Source organism: Callospermophilus lateralis, chromosome 5 (assembly GCF_048772815.1).
Source record: "Callospermophilus lateralis isolate mCalLat2 chromosome 5, mCalLat2.hap1, whole genome shotgun sequence".
Classification (NCBI taxonomy): domain Eukaryota; kingdom Metazoa; phylum Chordata; class Mammalia; order Rodentia; family Sciuridae; genus Callospermophilus; species Callospermophilus lateralis.
Genome location: NC_135309.1, coordinates 67,493,357 through 67,510,119, shown reverse-complemented (window position 1 = coordinate 67,510,119; position 16,763 = coordinate 67,493,357). Strand labels below are relative to the sequence as shown.

The window sequence follows — 16,763 nt, the reverse complement described above, 5'->3', positions numbered from 1 at the left end:
GGTCTCACTGAATTGTTTAGGGTCTTGCTAAATTGCTGAATCTGGCCTTGAACTTGCTATCCTCCTGCCCTGAGTCGCTGAAATTACAGGAGTGCCACTACACTAAACAAAGGCTATTTTTGTTTTTGTTGCTTTTTAAGAAAAAAAATCAATATGTGAGTAAGAATTTTTTCCCAGCACCACACACACAAAAAGAAACATGTTTAAAAATGGTCTTTTAAATAACATTCCATGTATGTATGATATGTCAAAATACATTCTACTGTCATGTATAACTAAAAAGAACAAATAAAAAAATAAAAAAAACATGTTAACAATTACTAGTATAGTAGGAACAGAGTTAGACTGTAAGATGTAATTGACAGAATGATGGCATGAATTATTTACATATATGCAAAAGTATGAGAAACATTTACTTGAGGACATTTTAACATAAGACTGGCAAATTATTTAAAAAATTATTGCCATTTAACTTATTAAAGTTGTACTTTTATAAATTTTCTTTTTTTAGAACATTTTATTTTGGGACCTGAGATTTAACTCAGTGGTATAGCTTTTACCTGGCATATGTGAGGTCCTGGATTAATTCCCGAGCAACACACACAAATACACACAACATTTTATTTTGAAATAATTGTAGATTCACAGGAAGTTGCCAAAATAGTTTAGCATGATCCTTTGTATAAATTTTATCTGCAATATAATACTATAGAGAACACTTCAGAGTTGGTAACTGTTGGCAGAAATTTGGTCAGTACAAATGTGGTTTTTCTAACTTGGCATTTGTGAATTTTTAATATTGTCACACAGTTTAATAGTAAAGTTTAAGCTGAGATTTTATTCTCCAGATAATGAAATATTCTTTATATGTAAAAATTCTAATATTAAAAGATGTTATCTCAATATAGGAACATATTGGTATAAAATTTAAACCCAAGAGTGTCATTTCCTCCAGTATTTTGCTATGAAAAATTTCAAGCCAACAGTTGAAAGCAATCTACTGTTACCCCAGAAAATTTCTTCAAGTTCCTTTCCAGTCATTCAAGGCAACCAGTTTTGTTCACCCTTGATTAGTTTTGCCTGTCCTGAAAAAGAATGTCATTTTAATTAATTATACTGCAGTGTTTAAACCTGCATATCTGAAATTCATTAATTCTATTCATAGCCCAATTAGGTCTTTTTTTTTTTTTCTTCTTTTTTCTTTTTTTTGCATCTGAGATTGAACTCACGGTCACTTTACCACTCAGTCATATCCTCAACCCTTTTTCTATTTTTTATTTTGAGAGAGGGTCTTACTGAGTTGCTTAAGGCCTTGCTAAGTTTCTGAGGCTGGCTTTGAACTGGAGATCCTCTTGTGTCAGCCTCCTGAGTAGCTGGGATTATAAGCATGTGCCATCACGCCCAGCCCAATTAGAGCTTTAAAGTGTGAACATGTAAGTTAATACTAGTATAGTGAGCATTTTTATTAGGAAACATTAATATTCTACCTCTCATTTTTTGTAATCTGTAGGACCACCCATATCACAGTCAAGCTTGATAAACAGTCGTGACCAGCCTGGGACAAGTGCAGTGCCCAATCTTGCACCAGTGGGAGCAAGACTACCTCCTCCCTTACCCCAGAACCTCCTTTATACAGTATCAGAACGTAAGTAAACATTTGACTTAAAATTGCTGAGTTTTGTCCCATCAGTATAACTCTTTTATAAAATTAATTTCTATTTTTATAGACTATGAATTACAAAAATTATATCCACAAAGCAGTTTACTGTGTGATTATGCTAGACAGCCATAATTTTAAAAATTATTTTATTTCTTATTTGTTATCTATGACAGCAGAATGTAATTCAATTCATATTATACAAATAGATCACAATTTTTTACATCTCTGGTTGTACACAAAGTAGAGTCACACTGTTTGTGTTTTCATGCATGTACTTAGGGTAATGATGTCTGTCTCATTCCACCTTCTTTCCTACCCCTAGTGTATAACCATATTTTATTTTATTTTTATTTTTTTGGTGATCTGGGAAATAAAAGCAAGGTCTTCTGTTTCGGAGAAGTCTCCCCTATAAAGTAGCAACATTTTAGTCTCTTCTATATTTAAATAATTTAAATTATTGCTACAACCTCCTTAACATCATTACATTTGGTTTCAAATCCCCTGTCCCCAACCATACCACATTCTTTTTAGATGGTTCCTTTTTTTTTTTTTAATATATTTTTAGTTGCCAATGAACATTTAGTTTACTTATGTATATGTGGTGCTAAGAATTGAACCCAGTGCCTCACACATGGTAGGAAAGTGCTCTACCATTGAGGTATAACCCAGCCCCCTAGGCGGTTCTTTTTTTTTTTTTTCAATATTTATTGTTTAGTTGTAGAGGGACATAATATCTTTCTTTTATTTATTTATTTTTATTTGGTGCTGAGGATTGAACCCAGGGCCTTGCACGTGCTAGGCAAGTACTCTACCGCTGAGCCACAATCCCAGTACCCCCAGATGGTTCTTAATGAGTTTCCTTCTGGAACCATCAATGAATCTCTCTGTGGCTTATATCCAGAATCTATTCCTCTCCTTCTTGGTAATTTGTTTTTGTTCTTTTCCAACATGGTGTCTTTTCTGATTAGGCCAGTTATATCCCCTCTTTGTGCCTGTCATGACTCAACTTTCTTTTTCTCCCCTAATTATATGCTTGTTACATAACTCTTTAAAAACTCAAATTTTCTAAGAACATTGTTGTTCTGCTTTAAACTCCTGTGTTACCAAAAAGCATTTATTTTATAATTTGACATATGTGTAGGCCTGTTTGATTTTTGTTGTATGTAAATTGTACATTCAGCTGAGCCTCCTTAGAACAGAATCTATATCTGACATTTAAGTAATTTTTCTTCCTGTTTCATGTTCAGTATCTCTGATTACTATAGTGTCTTTTAAAGTGTTTGTTCTATTGCTGCTCTCATTTTTTAATTATGGGAAATCTCAAATATATATAAAAATAAAGAAGATAGTATAGTGAACTTGTAGGTGCCAAGATAATGAAGTCCTATGTATCCATCACCCAGCTTCAGTAGTTATCAGCTCATAACTAATTCTCTTCCATCTATTTCCACCTGATTGGCCCTTACCATTATTTCTGAATGCCTTTTGGACTTGTAAATAGGAAAAAACATTATTTATCCCAGTCTGTTGCAAATGGCATATTTTTGTATTGGATGGCAAATTTTTATATTGTTAAATTTAGTTTTGTGACTCATGAGATAAAGATTCCATTTGGTTTTAATTTTTAAAAATCTGGCAGTTCTGAATATTTCACTGATATAATTTAATATTCATTAATTCAGCAAATATTTATTGAGTACTTATTATGTGCCAGTGCTTTAATTCTAGATACTAGAAATCCAAGATGAATAAGATAGAAGACCTCATGTTGCTTGATGTCCACTTTTTTCTTTTCTCTAAAAGGAAGAATATTCTGTGATGTAGCAGTAAAGGCCTTTTAGAACAGAAATTGCAAACGTTCATTTTTCAGAGACTGATAATATATAAGGAAATTGGGGGGACAAATACACTTAGCAGCTTCTTATTTTGCTAGAATAAGGCCTATATAAGAAAATATATAGTATTTAAATTTTAAAAATAGTTTTACATCAAAAAAGACAATCTTAGAATAAAGGACCATTATTTAATATTTATTTTTATGAAATATTTACTACATTTTTCTGTTTTTTTGTTTCAAGACCAATAAAAGGCAGTAACTTTCCATTGGCATTTGTGCTTGACTGCTTTAGAAGGTAGTCTTTTTTTTTTTTTTTTAAATAAATATTTTTGTTTCATTTATTTATTTTTGTATGTGGTGCTGAGGATCGAACCCAGTGCCTCACACATGTGAGACAAGCGGTCAACCACTGAGCTACAACCCCAGCCCAAGAAGGTAGTCTCGTATGCTTATGAAGATCTTTGATTAGATGACAACTGATTATTTTTAAAGTTGTGTTATTAACATTCATTGTGGACATTTCAGAATTTTGCTATGCAAACAAATTTGAGGTTTTTCTTCCATTCTTAAAAGCCTAAAATTTATAGAGAAATTTGAAAACTTTTCTTCTTGTGATACTGGGGATTGAATCCAGAGCCATGCCATTGGTAAGCAAGTACTCTACTGCTGAGTTACATCTTCAACCCTTTTTAGTTTTTTTTTTGTTTTTTGTACTGGGGATTGAAACTAGAAGTGCTTTACCACTGAGCTACATCCCTAGTTATTCATATGTGTGTGTGTGTGTGTGTGTGTGTGTGTGTGTGTGTGTGTGTGTGTATTTTAGTTGTAGTTGGGCACAATACTTTTGTTTTTTTATTTGTTTTTATGTGGTGCTGAGAATTGAACCCAGCGCCTCACACATGCTAGGCAGGCTCTCTACCGCTGAGCCACAACCCCAGCTTCATCCCTAGTCCTTTTTATTTTTTATTTTGAGATAGGGTTTTCCTATGTTGTGGAGTCTTGACCTTAAACTTGAGATTCTCCTGCCTCATCCTCCAGAGTCATTGATAATACAGGAGTGCACCACTACACCCAACCAAGAAGTAAGTTTTTTAAGAAGTAAACAGGACTGGAAATGTAGCTCACTGATAGAACACTTGCCTAGCATGCACAAGGCCCTCTGTTCAATCCCAGCATTGCAAAAACAGACAAAAAAGCAAACTAGCATAAAAATCAGAAGCCAGTTACATCCGGGCATGGTGGTGTACACCTATAATCCCAGCAATTGGAGAGGCTAAGGCAGGAGAATCACAAATTCAAAATCAGCAATTTAGCAAGGCCTTAAGCAACTTAGTGAGATCCTGTCTTAAAATAAATAAAAAGGTCTGGGAATGTGGCTCAGTGGTTAAACACCCCTGGATTCAATCCCCAGTACCAGAAAGAAAAAGAGAAAAGCCAATTACAGTATATTTTGCCATTCGACAGAGTGCCTGAGAAGCACAGGTCACAAAGAAATGTATTTTGGTTGAATGCAGTGGTACATACCAGTAATCCCAGTGATTCACAACTTTGGTCAGGAGGATCAAACTTTGACTAGCCTCAGCAGCAACTTAATGACACCTTGAACAATTCAGTACGACCTTGTTTCAAAATAAAAAGGACTGGGAATGTAGTGCAATGGTAAAATGACCCCAGGTTCAATTAATCCCCATTTCCAAATATATGTATATAAAGAAATGAATTCTGTAAAATACAAAACATTTATTTAAACTTTTTTTGTTTCAATTAGTTATACATGACAGTAGAATGCATTTATGCACTTTGATATATCTTACATAGATGGGATATACATTTCTTCCCCATTTAAGGTAACACTATTCTTCCCTAGTGCTCCCTATTGTGAATTAGCATCCGCATATTAGAGAAAACATTCAGCCTTTGGTTTTGTGGGATTGGCTTATTTCGCTTAGCATGATATTCTCCAACTCTAACCATTTACTGGCAAATTCCATAATTTTACTCTTCTTTAAAGCTGAGTAATATTCTACTGAGTGTATATACCACATTTTCTTTATCATTCACCTATTGAGGGACACCTAGGTTGGTTCCATAGTCTAGCTATTGTGAGTAAAGCATTTATTTAAGCTGTAATTATCACTTGTTTTGGAAGAGGACTATTGAATGTTAAAAGCATAAGAATAGGGGCTGGGAGCTGGGGCTGTAGCTCAATGGTAGAGCACTTGCCTAGCATGTGTGAGGCACTGGGTTCAATCTTCAGCACCATATAAAAATAAATAAATAAAATAAAGGTATTGTATCCATCTCCAACTAAAAAAAAAAAACTAGTTCTCCAATGTAATTCTGCAACCTATACACTGAGAAAAATGAAAAATTATATCCCATCTGATTCAAATGTACGATATGTCAAGATCATTGTACTGTCATGTGTAACTAATTAAAACAAATAAAAAAAATGGAAAAAACTAGTGTATTATAAAACTGGATATGTGTGATTCCTGCTCATGCTATTCAGAAGTTAATATCAAATTGGTTATGGTTTAGAAAAGACTGAAATTTGTTGTTTTTATTGAGTTAAAATGACATCATATGAAAATGACTTGAGATGTAGTTGGAATTTTTTGAAAAAACTACAACACCATACACATTAAAGTCAACTCTTTCCACTGAAGTATTTTTAAACATTTTACCCAGCTTTAACATCGCCAACCCAGTGTAAACTGTCCCCTGCAACTCCAGGTCCTGGGAATTGAGCCTCTCGCTTGCTAAGCAAGGACTCAACTACTTAGCTCCAGCCCCTACAAGACTTTCTTTTTTTTTATGGTGTTGGGGACTGAATCCAGGGCCTTGTGCATGGGAGGCAAGTACTCTACCAACTGAGCTATATCCCTAGCCCCCTATAAGACCTTTTTTTAATTTGAAAAAGCTTTTTTTTTTTTTTTTTGGTGGGGGCATAGACTCCCTCTTTTTTCCTCTGCATTCTTTATTGGTGCATTATAGTTGTACACACTGATGGGATTTGTTGTTATATATTCTTAAATGCACACACAATAGAATAATATAATTTTGCTAATATCACTTCCTAGCACTTTCTCCTCCCTCTCCATCTTCCACTCCTTGGCCCCTTTCCTCTGCTGATATCTGTGAGATCACCTCATCATTTTTTGTTTTTTTCCTTTTTAGCTTCGACACGTGAGAGAAAACATGCAACCCTTGAACTTCTGAGTTTGACTTATTTCACTTAACATAATGATCTCCAGTTTCATCCATATCTAGCAACTGACATACTTTCCTTTGTCATTTGATTTTTGTTGTATGTAAATTGTACATTCAGCTGAGCCTCCTTAGAACAAAATCTATATGACATTTAAGTAATTTTCCTTCTTGTTTCATGTTCAGTATCTCTTGATTACTGAATAAAACTTCATTGTGTATACATACTACATTTTCTTTATCCATTCATCCATTGGTGGACATCTAGACTCATTCTATATTTTGGTTGTTGTGAATTGTGCTTTTATAAACATGGGTAAGCGTGTATTGCTATAGTATGATGATTTTTAATTCTTTTTTTTTTTTTTGAGAGAGAATTTTAATATTTATTTTTTAGTTTTCAGCAGACACAACATCTTTGTATGTGGTGCTGAGGATCGAACCTGGGCTGCACGCATGCCAGGCGAGCGCACTACCGCTTGAGCCACATCCTCAGCCCCATGATTTTTAATTCTTTAGGATAAATACCAAGGAGGGTACAGCTGGGTCATATGGTGGTTCCATGCCTGGTGTTTGGAGGAACCTCCAATACACTGATTTTCATAGGCGTTGAACTAATTTATAAAAAGTGTTACTTTTTTTCCACATCCTCTCCAGCATTTATTATTATTTGTATTTTTTTGAGAGCTAAAAGATTTAATTCTATATTAATATACATATATTTGCAACCATAAATTTAGATAAGATGTAAGCCCAGTTCTTTATTTTGTTATAAGCAATTATATTGAGACTATTGCAAATTGATAACATTTAGCAAATATTAGGAAAAGAATTTACTACCTCAAAGATAAGAGGCAAAGACCTTGGATGGTCCCTCTGGTCACCAGTCCATTTCCACTCAGGCACACTCTTCCCAAATTGTCTGATCTGATGATGTTGGCCTGCTGTGCACATCCATGATGGTCAATCAGCCCAGCTGTTCCCCACCATTTATTTATTTATTTTAATTAGGTATCTATGATAGCAGAATGCATTTTGATTCATTGTACACAATTGCAGCTCAACTTTTCATTTTTCTGATTGTACTATTTGTATTCTTGATGACTACCATTCTGGCTGGTATGAGAGTTCTTTATATATTGTAAATATTAATTCTCTGTCAAAAGAGTAGCTGGGAAAGATTTTCTCCCATTCTGTAGGTTCTCTCTTCCCATTCTTAATTGTTTTGTTTGCTGTGCAGATGCTTTTTAATTTAATGCCACCTAATTTAATATTAACTCACAGAACCATTTTTTTTTTTTTAAAGTATGTTCTTATTTTTTTGTTTTACATTTGATTTGCTTCCTCTGCTTCTTTGAAAAAGATATAGTGGAAATATAACTGCCAAGATTATTGTACTGAAGGTGCAAAAAAGTAATAGTAGTATATAATGTCCTGGATTCTAACAATTGCATTTTAAACCTTGTATATTATTTTAAGTTTTTTTTCTCCTTGTGTTTTACTTTGATTCATGTTGTGTTAGTTGTTACAATGCCCGCTTTCAACATACAGATATTCATCCAAAGAAATACATGCCATTTGTGTCCTTTAAACTGTAGTTCCTTCCCTTTTTTTTGGATACAATGCCTTTATTTTATTTATTTATTTTTACGTGGTGCTGAAGATCGAACCCGGTGCCTCACACATCCTTGGCAAGCACTGAGCCGTAATTCCAGCCCCTTTAGTTCCTTCTTTAGGTGACTATTTATTAGAGTTTCTACTGTGTAGCAGGCAGCAGTTTGGTCCTGGAACTTCTAAAGTATACCAAGACCTTGTAGTCTAAGACAACACATAATAAATATGGCTGAACCACAGAAGGTGTGGCTTTTTATTTTTTCTCTATTTGAGCTTTTAGGTTAAGACCAACCCTATGTTTGTTTACCTGAGAATATTCTAAATTATTAAATTTATTCTAAATATCCTTTAGAATATTTATTTAGGAAAAATTTAAAAATCAACTGAAATTTCAGTTTGAGTAAAGACTCTTCAACTAACTAGAGTTAATGTTAAGAATGTATTAATTTTTTTTTTCAATTTTTCTGATTTCTTTAAGAATGTGTTAATGTGTTTCTGATTTCTTTAAGAATGCCATCAGGCATGTAAAGAAATATGAACTTATGAGGGGCAAATGAACTTGAGGTATTTGTAGCTTGGAACTATCCCATTACTCTGCACACTGAGCAAACCTATTTGAAAGAGTGTAAATTCTGACTAGCTTATCTTTACTATTATTGTAACCTATTGAATATTTTAAAAACTCACAAAAGGTTTCAAATATATGCAAAAGGAAAACAAATAATGTTGTGAATCTTCATGTTCTTATTTCTGGTTTCAATAGTTACCAACAGATATATACTTAAACTTGCTTTGTCTGTAACCCATCTGTAACTTGAGGTTTAGAACAAATCCCTAACATAGCATTTTACCTTTGTAAACTTAGATATCTTTAAAACATAAGGATTAAATAAGAATAATAAAACAAAATCACTATACTGTAACACTCCCCTCACAATTGATAAGTTTATTTTGTCAAATATTCAGTTAGTGTTCATATTTCTCAGTTGTGTCATTAATGTCCATTTACAACTGGTTCATTTGAAGCTGGACCCAAACAAGATTATACATTATACTTAGTTTATAGGTTTCTTAAAATCTGTAATGATTTCCCTCGCTCCCCCCACACCACCCCCACTGACATTTATTTGTTGAGGAAACAGATCATTTCTCCTAGAGAATTTTCTCACAATCTAGCCTTGTCAGCTTGCATCCTCTGGTATCATTTAACACATAATTTTACCCCTGTATTTTCTGTAAATTATGAGTTGATTAATAAGATTCATACTTATTTTCTTTTTCTTCTTTTTTGGAAGAACGTTTTGTAGATGGGGTTATGTACTTCCTACTGTAGAACATCATTATGTTCATGTCTGGTGTTTCCTTTCTGTGTTATAATATTGATCAGTGCACCCAGATTTTTTTCATCCTGATCCATTCATTTTGAAAATTTGCTCATAGTTTTAATAGCCAGGTTTTGTTTTTTTTTGCATTTATTCAACATATTTAGGCATTTGTTTTATTTGAGGAACATTTTATGGTTTTTCTTACATAAATCATTCATGTTTTGTAAATGCATTCCCCGTATATTATTTATTTTTTTAAAAAAAAATTTTATTTATTTAGTCATACATGACAGTAGAATGCATTTTGATATATAATATATACATGGAATGTACATACATAAATCATATTGTCTATTCTATTCTGCTGCCCTTCTTATCCTCCCTACTCCTTCCCTTCTCTCCCATCCTTTCTCTCTATCCAGTCTAATGTGACACACTTTTTTTTCCTTTTTTCTCATTACAACATCATATATGTATTCTGTATAACAATGAGGTTCTCCTTCCATCTTCTGTGCAACTCCCCTCTCCCTCTTTTTCCCTCCCACCTCTCTTCCCTATTTAGTGGTAGTTTCTCATGCTCTTCCTCCCTATCCCATTTTGAGTCACCCCCCTTATATCAGAGAAGACATTGGGCATTTGTTTTTTAGGGATTGGCCAACTTCACTTAGTATAATCTGCTCTAATGCCATCCATTTGCCTGCAAATGCCATGATTTCATTATTTTTTAGTGCTGAGTAATATTCCATTGTGTATAAATGTGACATTTTTTAAAATCCATTCATCTGTTGAAGGACATCTAGGTTGGTTCCACATTCTAGCTATTGTGAATTGTGCTGCTATAAACATTGATGTGGCTGTGTCCCTATAGTATGCTCTTCTTAGGTCTTTTGGGTATAGTCCGAGAAGGGGAATAGCTGAGTCAAATGGTGGTTCCATTCCCAGCTTTCCAAGGAATCTCCATACTGCTTTCTAAATTGGCTTCTCCAATTTGCAGTCCCACCAGCAATGTATGAGTGTACCTCCACCCCACCCCTATCCTTGCCAGCACTTATTGTTGTTTGACTTCATACTGGCTGCCATTCTTATTGGAGTGAGATGGTATCTTAGAGTAGTTTTAATTTGCATTTCTCTGATTGCTAGAGATGGTGAGCATTTTTTCATGTATTTGTTGATTGATTGTATGTCCTCTTCTGAGAAGTTTCTGTTCAAGTCCTTGGCCCATTTGTTGATTGGGTTATTTGCTTTTTTGTTGTTTAACTTTTTGAGTTCTTTGTATACTCTAGAGATTAGAGCTCTATCTGATGTTTGAGGGGTAAAAATTTGTTTCCAGGACGTAGGCTCCCTATTCACCTCGCATATTATTTCTCTTGCTGAGAAAAAACTTTTTAGTTTGAATTCATCCCATTTGTTGAGTCTTGGTTTTAACTCTTGTGCTATAGGTGTCTTATTAAGAAATTTGGGGCCTGCCCCCACGTGATGAAGATTAGGACCAACTTTATCTTCTATTAAACACAGAGTCTCTGGTCTGATTCCTAGCTCCTTGATCCATTTTGAGTTGACTTTTGTGCATGGTGAGAGAAAGGGATTCAATTTCATTTTGTTGCATGTGGATTTCCAGTTCTCCCAGCACCATTTGTTGAAGATGCTATCCTTTCTCCATTGCATGGTTTTAGCACCTTTGTCTAATATAAGGTAGTTGTAATTTTATGGATTTGTCTCTGTGTCCTCTATTTTGTACCATTGGTCTACCAGCCTGTTTTGGTGCCAGTTTTAATAGCCAGTTTTGATGATGTATGGATCTCTGTTTCATGTGATACTCTAATTCTTCAATTTCTTTTTCATTATTTCTATAATTCTATAAAGTAAAACTTGGCAGTATTAAACCTTTTGTTATCCTGAAATTCAGTTTTACAAGAAAGACAGAAAAATATGCTTGTTTTCTTTTATTTCAGTTTTCAGAATGATGAGTTGATTTTCTGTGTATTCCAAAAGGGCTGCCTGTATTTTTTTAAGTATCATTATGGCCGGGCATGGTGGCTCATGCCTGTAATCCCAGCGACTCAGGAGGCTGAGGCAGGAGGATCACACATTCAAAGCCAGCCTCAGCAACAGCGAGGTGCTAAGCAACTCAGTGAGACCCTTTCTCTAAATAAAATACAAAAGAGGGCTTGGGGATGTGGCTCAGTGGTCGAGTGCCCCTGAGTTCAATTCCTGGTCCCCCTCCCCCCAAAAAAAATATTTAAAAAAGTATCATTATGAACTCATGTATTTTTATTATGTTTGATAATGTTCTACTCCATTACAGTTCTTTTTTTAAAAAAATATTTTTTAGTTGTTGATGAACCTTTATTTTTTATATATATTTATTTGTGGTGCTGAGGATCAAACCCAGTGCCTTGCACATGCTAGGCAAGCACTCCGCCATAAGCCACAACCCCAGCCCCCATTACAGTCCTTTTTGATGTTCAGATTTTCTCATCTTTGTCCTGTTGTATCATTTCCTGTTGACTCCTGCTGGATTTTTATTTATTTTCCATGCACTAGTCTTTGGTAAATGTCTTTTGGAAGGATAAGTTATACCATGGTGTAGCAAACTCATCTTAAATATTTTCTGCCCAGACCTAGAATCAGCCCTTTGTCTAAAGAACATTTTTTTTTAATACTTTATTTTTTAGTTGTATTTGGACACAATACCTTTATTTATTTTTATGTGGTGCTAAGGATAGAACCCAGGGTCTCGCACGTGCTAGGCGAGCGCTCTACTGCTGAGCCACATCGCCAGCCCAAGAACATTTTCTTTTAAAAGTACTATTTAGGGACCTTAACAGATGTTAAGAAAAATCAGATTTTATTTGAATAACAACAGTCTTTCTGAAGTATTTGAATAGCATGTTGTCAATGGTTTTTAAAACACTGTACAAACTAGCCTTTTACTTTTCAGTTTTCTTTGGCTTAGTTATTGCTAATTAGATATACTTGATCTATTTTATGGTGCATCAGAAATTTTATTTGGGGATTGAACCTAGGGGTGTTGTAACAATGTGCCCCATCCCCAGTTTTAAGCAGTTAGTTCATGCTTAAAACTATTTTTAGATCGTTGAAGATAATGTTGGATCATGTGTACGGTACAATGATTAACTAATCCTTTTTGAATAGAAATTTTGAGAGGATTGGTGTTAAGTGCCCAGTTATATAGTCTGCTATATTATATGGTTTATCACCTCTGTTTCTCCATATATTAGGAAGAGAAGAGTAATAAAGTTTAGCCTATCTATTTCTTAACATTAACTATGAAATCAAGTGGTTGCTTTATAGCCTCTCCTGTTGAAGTGTATTAAAGATCTTCAGGAGCTGGACATGGTGGTACACATCGGTAATCTCAGCATCTAGGGAGCTAAGGCAGGAGGATTGCAAATTCAAAGCCTACCTCAGCAGCTTAGCAAGACCCACTCAACTTGAAGTAAAACTTAAGGAAGGACTGGGGATGTAGCTCAGAGCTCAAATGCTCCTGGGTTCAATTCCCAGTACCACATACAAATACACATTCACCCATATACACACATGTCCTAAATTCACTTTAATTTGGTTCGTGTATTATAGAGAATGTCTGACTTTGGATATAATACGCTGATTAAACTTTATAAATTTGTATGTCTCATGTGGAGTTGTCAAGTTAATAATATGCTTTGTTTTTTTCCTTTTTTCTTTTGGTGGTATTGGGGATTTAACTCAGGGAGCAAGTTTGCTTTTTGATATATTTTTTCTCTCTTTTTAAAATTGTGCTAGAGATTAAATCCAGGATCTTACCCATATGATTATTCTTTTTCTAATCTTGTTCTTCAGAATTTGACTTCATTGTGTCTATATTGTTGTATATTTTATACACACACACACACACACACACATACACACACACACACACATGCATGCTGTCTTTAAAAACATGATTCATAGTATCTGGGATAATTTCATATGTCCAATGCTTGTCTGTGTATCAAGGTTTTTTGTCTTTGTTCTGTTATTGACTTACCCATGGGGAATAACAAATTATTGCTCTCTTTGAACGTTTCTTATTCTTTGTGAGGATATGCTTGTGGTAGTAGTCCATTATTATCTTTTCTTTTCTCAGGAGAATATTTTTTGTGCAAACCTAAAATTTGTGGTTTTGGGGTCAGTGTATGTCGGATAGCCGTCAGTTGCATATCTCTTTGGATACAAAATGCTATATGAATTAAGTAGCTCAGGACTCCTTTGGTAACTTGACATGGTTGGTTGGTTGGTTGGCTTTGGATGTAATGAACACATAGTTGTTCCATTTAAGATTCTAAAAGATGGAGATTATGTAATTGTTCTACCTAGTTCTTATTTTGTTTATACCTGAATGCATCCTAACCAGTGGCGAGTCTGTACTTTCTTGAGTTAGAAAGAATCTCAGTAACTTCTTTCTCAACTACTGTTCCTGTTGGTATAATTTCTGTGTCTTGGCTCAGTCTCAGGAAGTACACTATTACCTAAGAGAAGCTCGTGACTCTCAATCCCAGCTGCCCTCCTATTCTTTCCTCTATAGGACAGCCCATGTACTCTCGTGAACATGGTGCTGCTGCATCTGAGCGACTTCAGTTGGGGACACCGCCTCCTCTGTTGGCTGCTCGTTTGGTGCCACCTCGAAACCTCATGGGATCCTCCATTGGGTATCATACCTCAGTCTCCAGCCCCACCCCTCTGGTCCCAGGTAAGCTTTGCTACAGATGGCCATCCACCTTACTGATCTTTTATACCTTAAACTGGTCACCTAAGAGGTGGCCTGACATCCTGTCTGCTGTCGCATATTCCTATTTAAACTCTTAGGTTGTTTTATTATCTGTTCCTCTGCTGCGTTGCTTTGTTTTTATTGGCTACTAGATGAATAGGCCCCTTGTGTGTCTGTCATCTTCTGGTGTCTTCTGTATTTACTTTCTGTGTCTCAGTAATGAAGTCATGCTAATTTCTGATTGAGTAGACAGGAAGGTAGTATCTACTTGAGTGTTTTCTTTCCTTTTTTTCTTTTTTTGGTACTGGGGTTTGAACCCCAGGGGTGCTTGATCATTGAGCCACATCTCTAGCTTTTTTTTTTTTTTTTTTTATACTGCATTGTTAAGTTGCTTTAGGACATGCTAAGTTGCTGAGGCTTACTTTTTGCTCCACCCCTGATGCTGGCTGGTGTTTTTTTTTGAGGCTGGCTTTGAACTCATGATCCTTCCACCTCAGCCTCCTGAACTGTTGGGATTGTAGGCATGTGCCACTGCACCCGGCTGCCTGAGTGTTTTCTAATTAATTAGTTATACATTATGAGGAAAAATTAGGGTAATTTTTCTTTAAAAAAAAAAACAAAAAAAATTGGTTTCTTGCTGATTATGGATAAAATATCCCTACCCCCCCCTTCTACCTCTCATTGTATGGACTAATTGAATGTAATCTGGTGATTCTTGAAAAGAATTCTTCCCTCCTGTTGATGTGTATATTTTGAAGATCTGTGGATTGCTTTGTCTCATGAGACTGTTTTTTTTTTTTTTTTTTTTAACCTTTTTCACTTTGTCTTTAGATTTCAGTTCATCATAATTAATTAAAGGACTTTTAAGTTTATTGGCGTTTTGTGTATTCCCAGGAATGACAGAACAGGGACATTTGATTATGTAACTTTAAAACTTTCTGTAGCCTTGACTGTACGAGATTTTGTTAGTAATGCCACATGGTAAATGAAAACTTTTAAACATATTTTGCTGATTTTTTAAAAAAATAAAATGGCATTTATTTTGTATGTTATATAATTTTTAGACATTTACAAAAACCATGGAAATTATTATTTTACGTATCATCAAATTATGTCAGTCTTAAACACATTCAGCTTTAATTAAGCAAGTAGATGAGATTTATTTTCAAGCTACATGTTGTTCCAATGCATGTTTCTGTCAAAAGGGTATACTCACTATTGAAAACTATAGTTGTCTTGAAACAAACAAACAAAAAAGTGGGGGCGTGGCTTAGAGCAGAAGCTGAAATATTTAAATAATGTGAAGCCCGAATATGAAACCCAGATAAGTGTAAGTATAGCCTCCTAACTCTTGAGGTGAAAGCATCTGTTTGATTGTGCTTTTGTTAACTACCATCAGACTACTTTGAGGCTTAATGAAAGCTTTGAGAATAAAATGTAAATTCTACGATAGGAACATTATTGTGATAATAATTGATTATATCTCCTGAGTCATTCTCTTCTGAGTAAGGCAGCACAAAAGGCTCCGGTGATTAATTTCAACATTGGTTAACATTTGAAAAGAAAAACATTTCAAGAAGTAAACAATAAGAGAGGATCAGTTTTTAATACACTGATATCCCTTCTGTACTACTCCCATGAACTTCTTCAAAACCAGAAGGGGAAGAATGGAGGGAAGGTAGGGAGAAGAAGTACTAGCAGTTTTAGTTCTAATGCCAAATATCTCAGAATCATTTGTGCTTTAATGTCATTTTATTGTTTAGGCTCAGGTAGCTTCTTTATGGTTTGTGCAAGGAGAGAATATAAATTTTGCTCATGAATGTAAAGTTAGGGAAAACACAGTATTCAGGGGAGAGGTTTAATCTAAGAGGGTTGTGAGAAATTTGCTGCTTTGAGGACTTCTGAATCCTAGTAGTGCTCATTTAGATAGGCACTGCAGTTTCAAATGCTTATATGAGTCCAGAATGATCCCTAAATGGGGATAATTTGCTAACCTTATACTTTGGATCGTAGAAGTAATTGATCATTATTGAAGATTTGAATGTACCTTATCTTATAGCTTAAATTTAATGTGAACCACTTAAGGGCACAAGGACTTCTAAATAACATTTATAAAAATTAGTTCTTCAGTTAATTCATAAGCTTTTCCTTTTATGGAAGATGAAAAGGATTTATACCATTTGGAAATAAACACTTTCAGAAATTTTTTAGCATTAACAATAATTATTTAATATTATAATTTTAAAAATTAAAATCTTAGTTTAGGGAAGATATAGGACATTTGATAAAAGTGAAGAAGGTCATATTAAGATAATTATATTTGTAAATATAAAACTTATCTAGATGTTTTATTTGAAAAAAAAATTT

General features: G+C 34.5%; 1 protein-coding gene across 3 annotated transcripts in view; it reads left to right on the top strand.

Annotated features, from left to right (window-relative positions):
- Rbm27 (RNA binding motif protein 27) overlaps nt 1–16,763 on the top strand; it is a 77,776-nt gene that overhangs the window by 29,510 nt on the left and 31,503 nt on the right. For 2 of the 3 annotated variants that reach the window (XM_076856760.1, XM_076856759.1), the window contains exons 8-9: nt 1,511–1,645; nt 14,214–14,378. In XM_076856760.1, coding sequence (XP_076712875.1) covers nt 1,511–1,645; nt 14,214–14,378 — 300 coding nt within the window. The remainder of the gene's footprint in view (nt 1–1,510; nt 1,646–14,213; nt 14,379–16,763) is intronic. The other variant, XM_076856761.1, reaches the window with a different exon arrangement.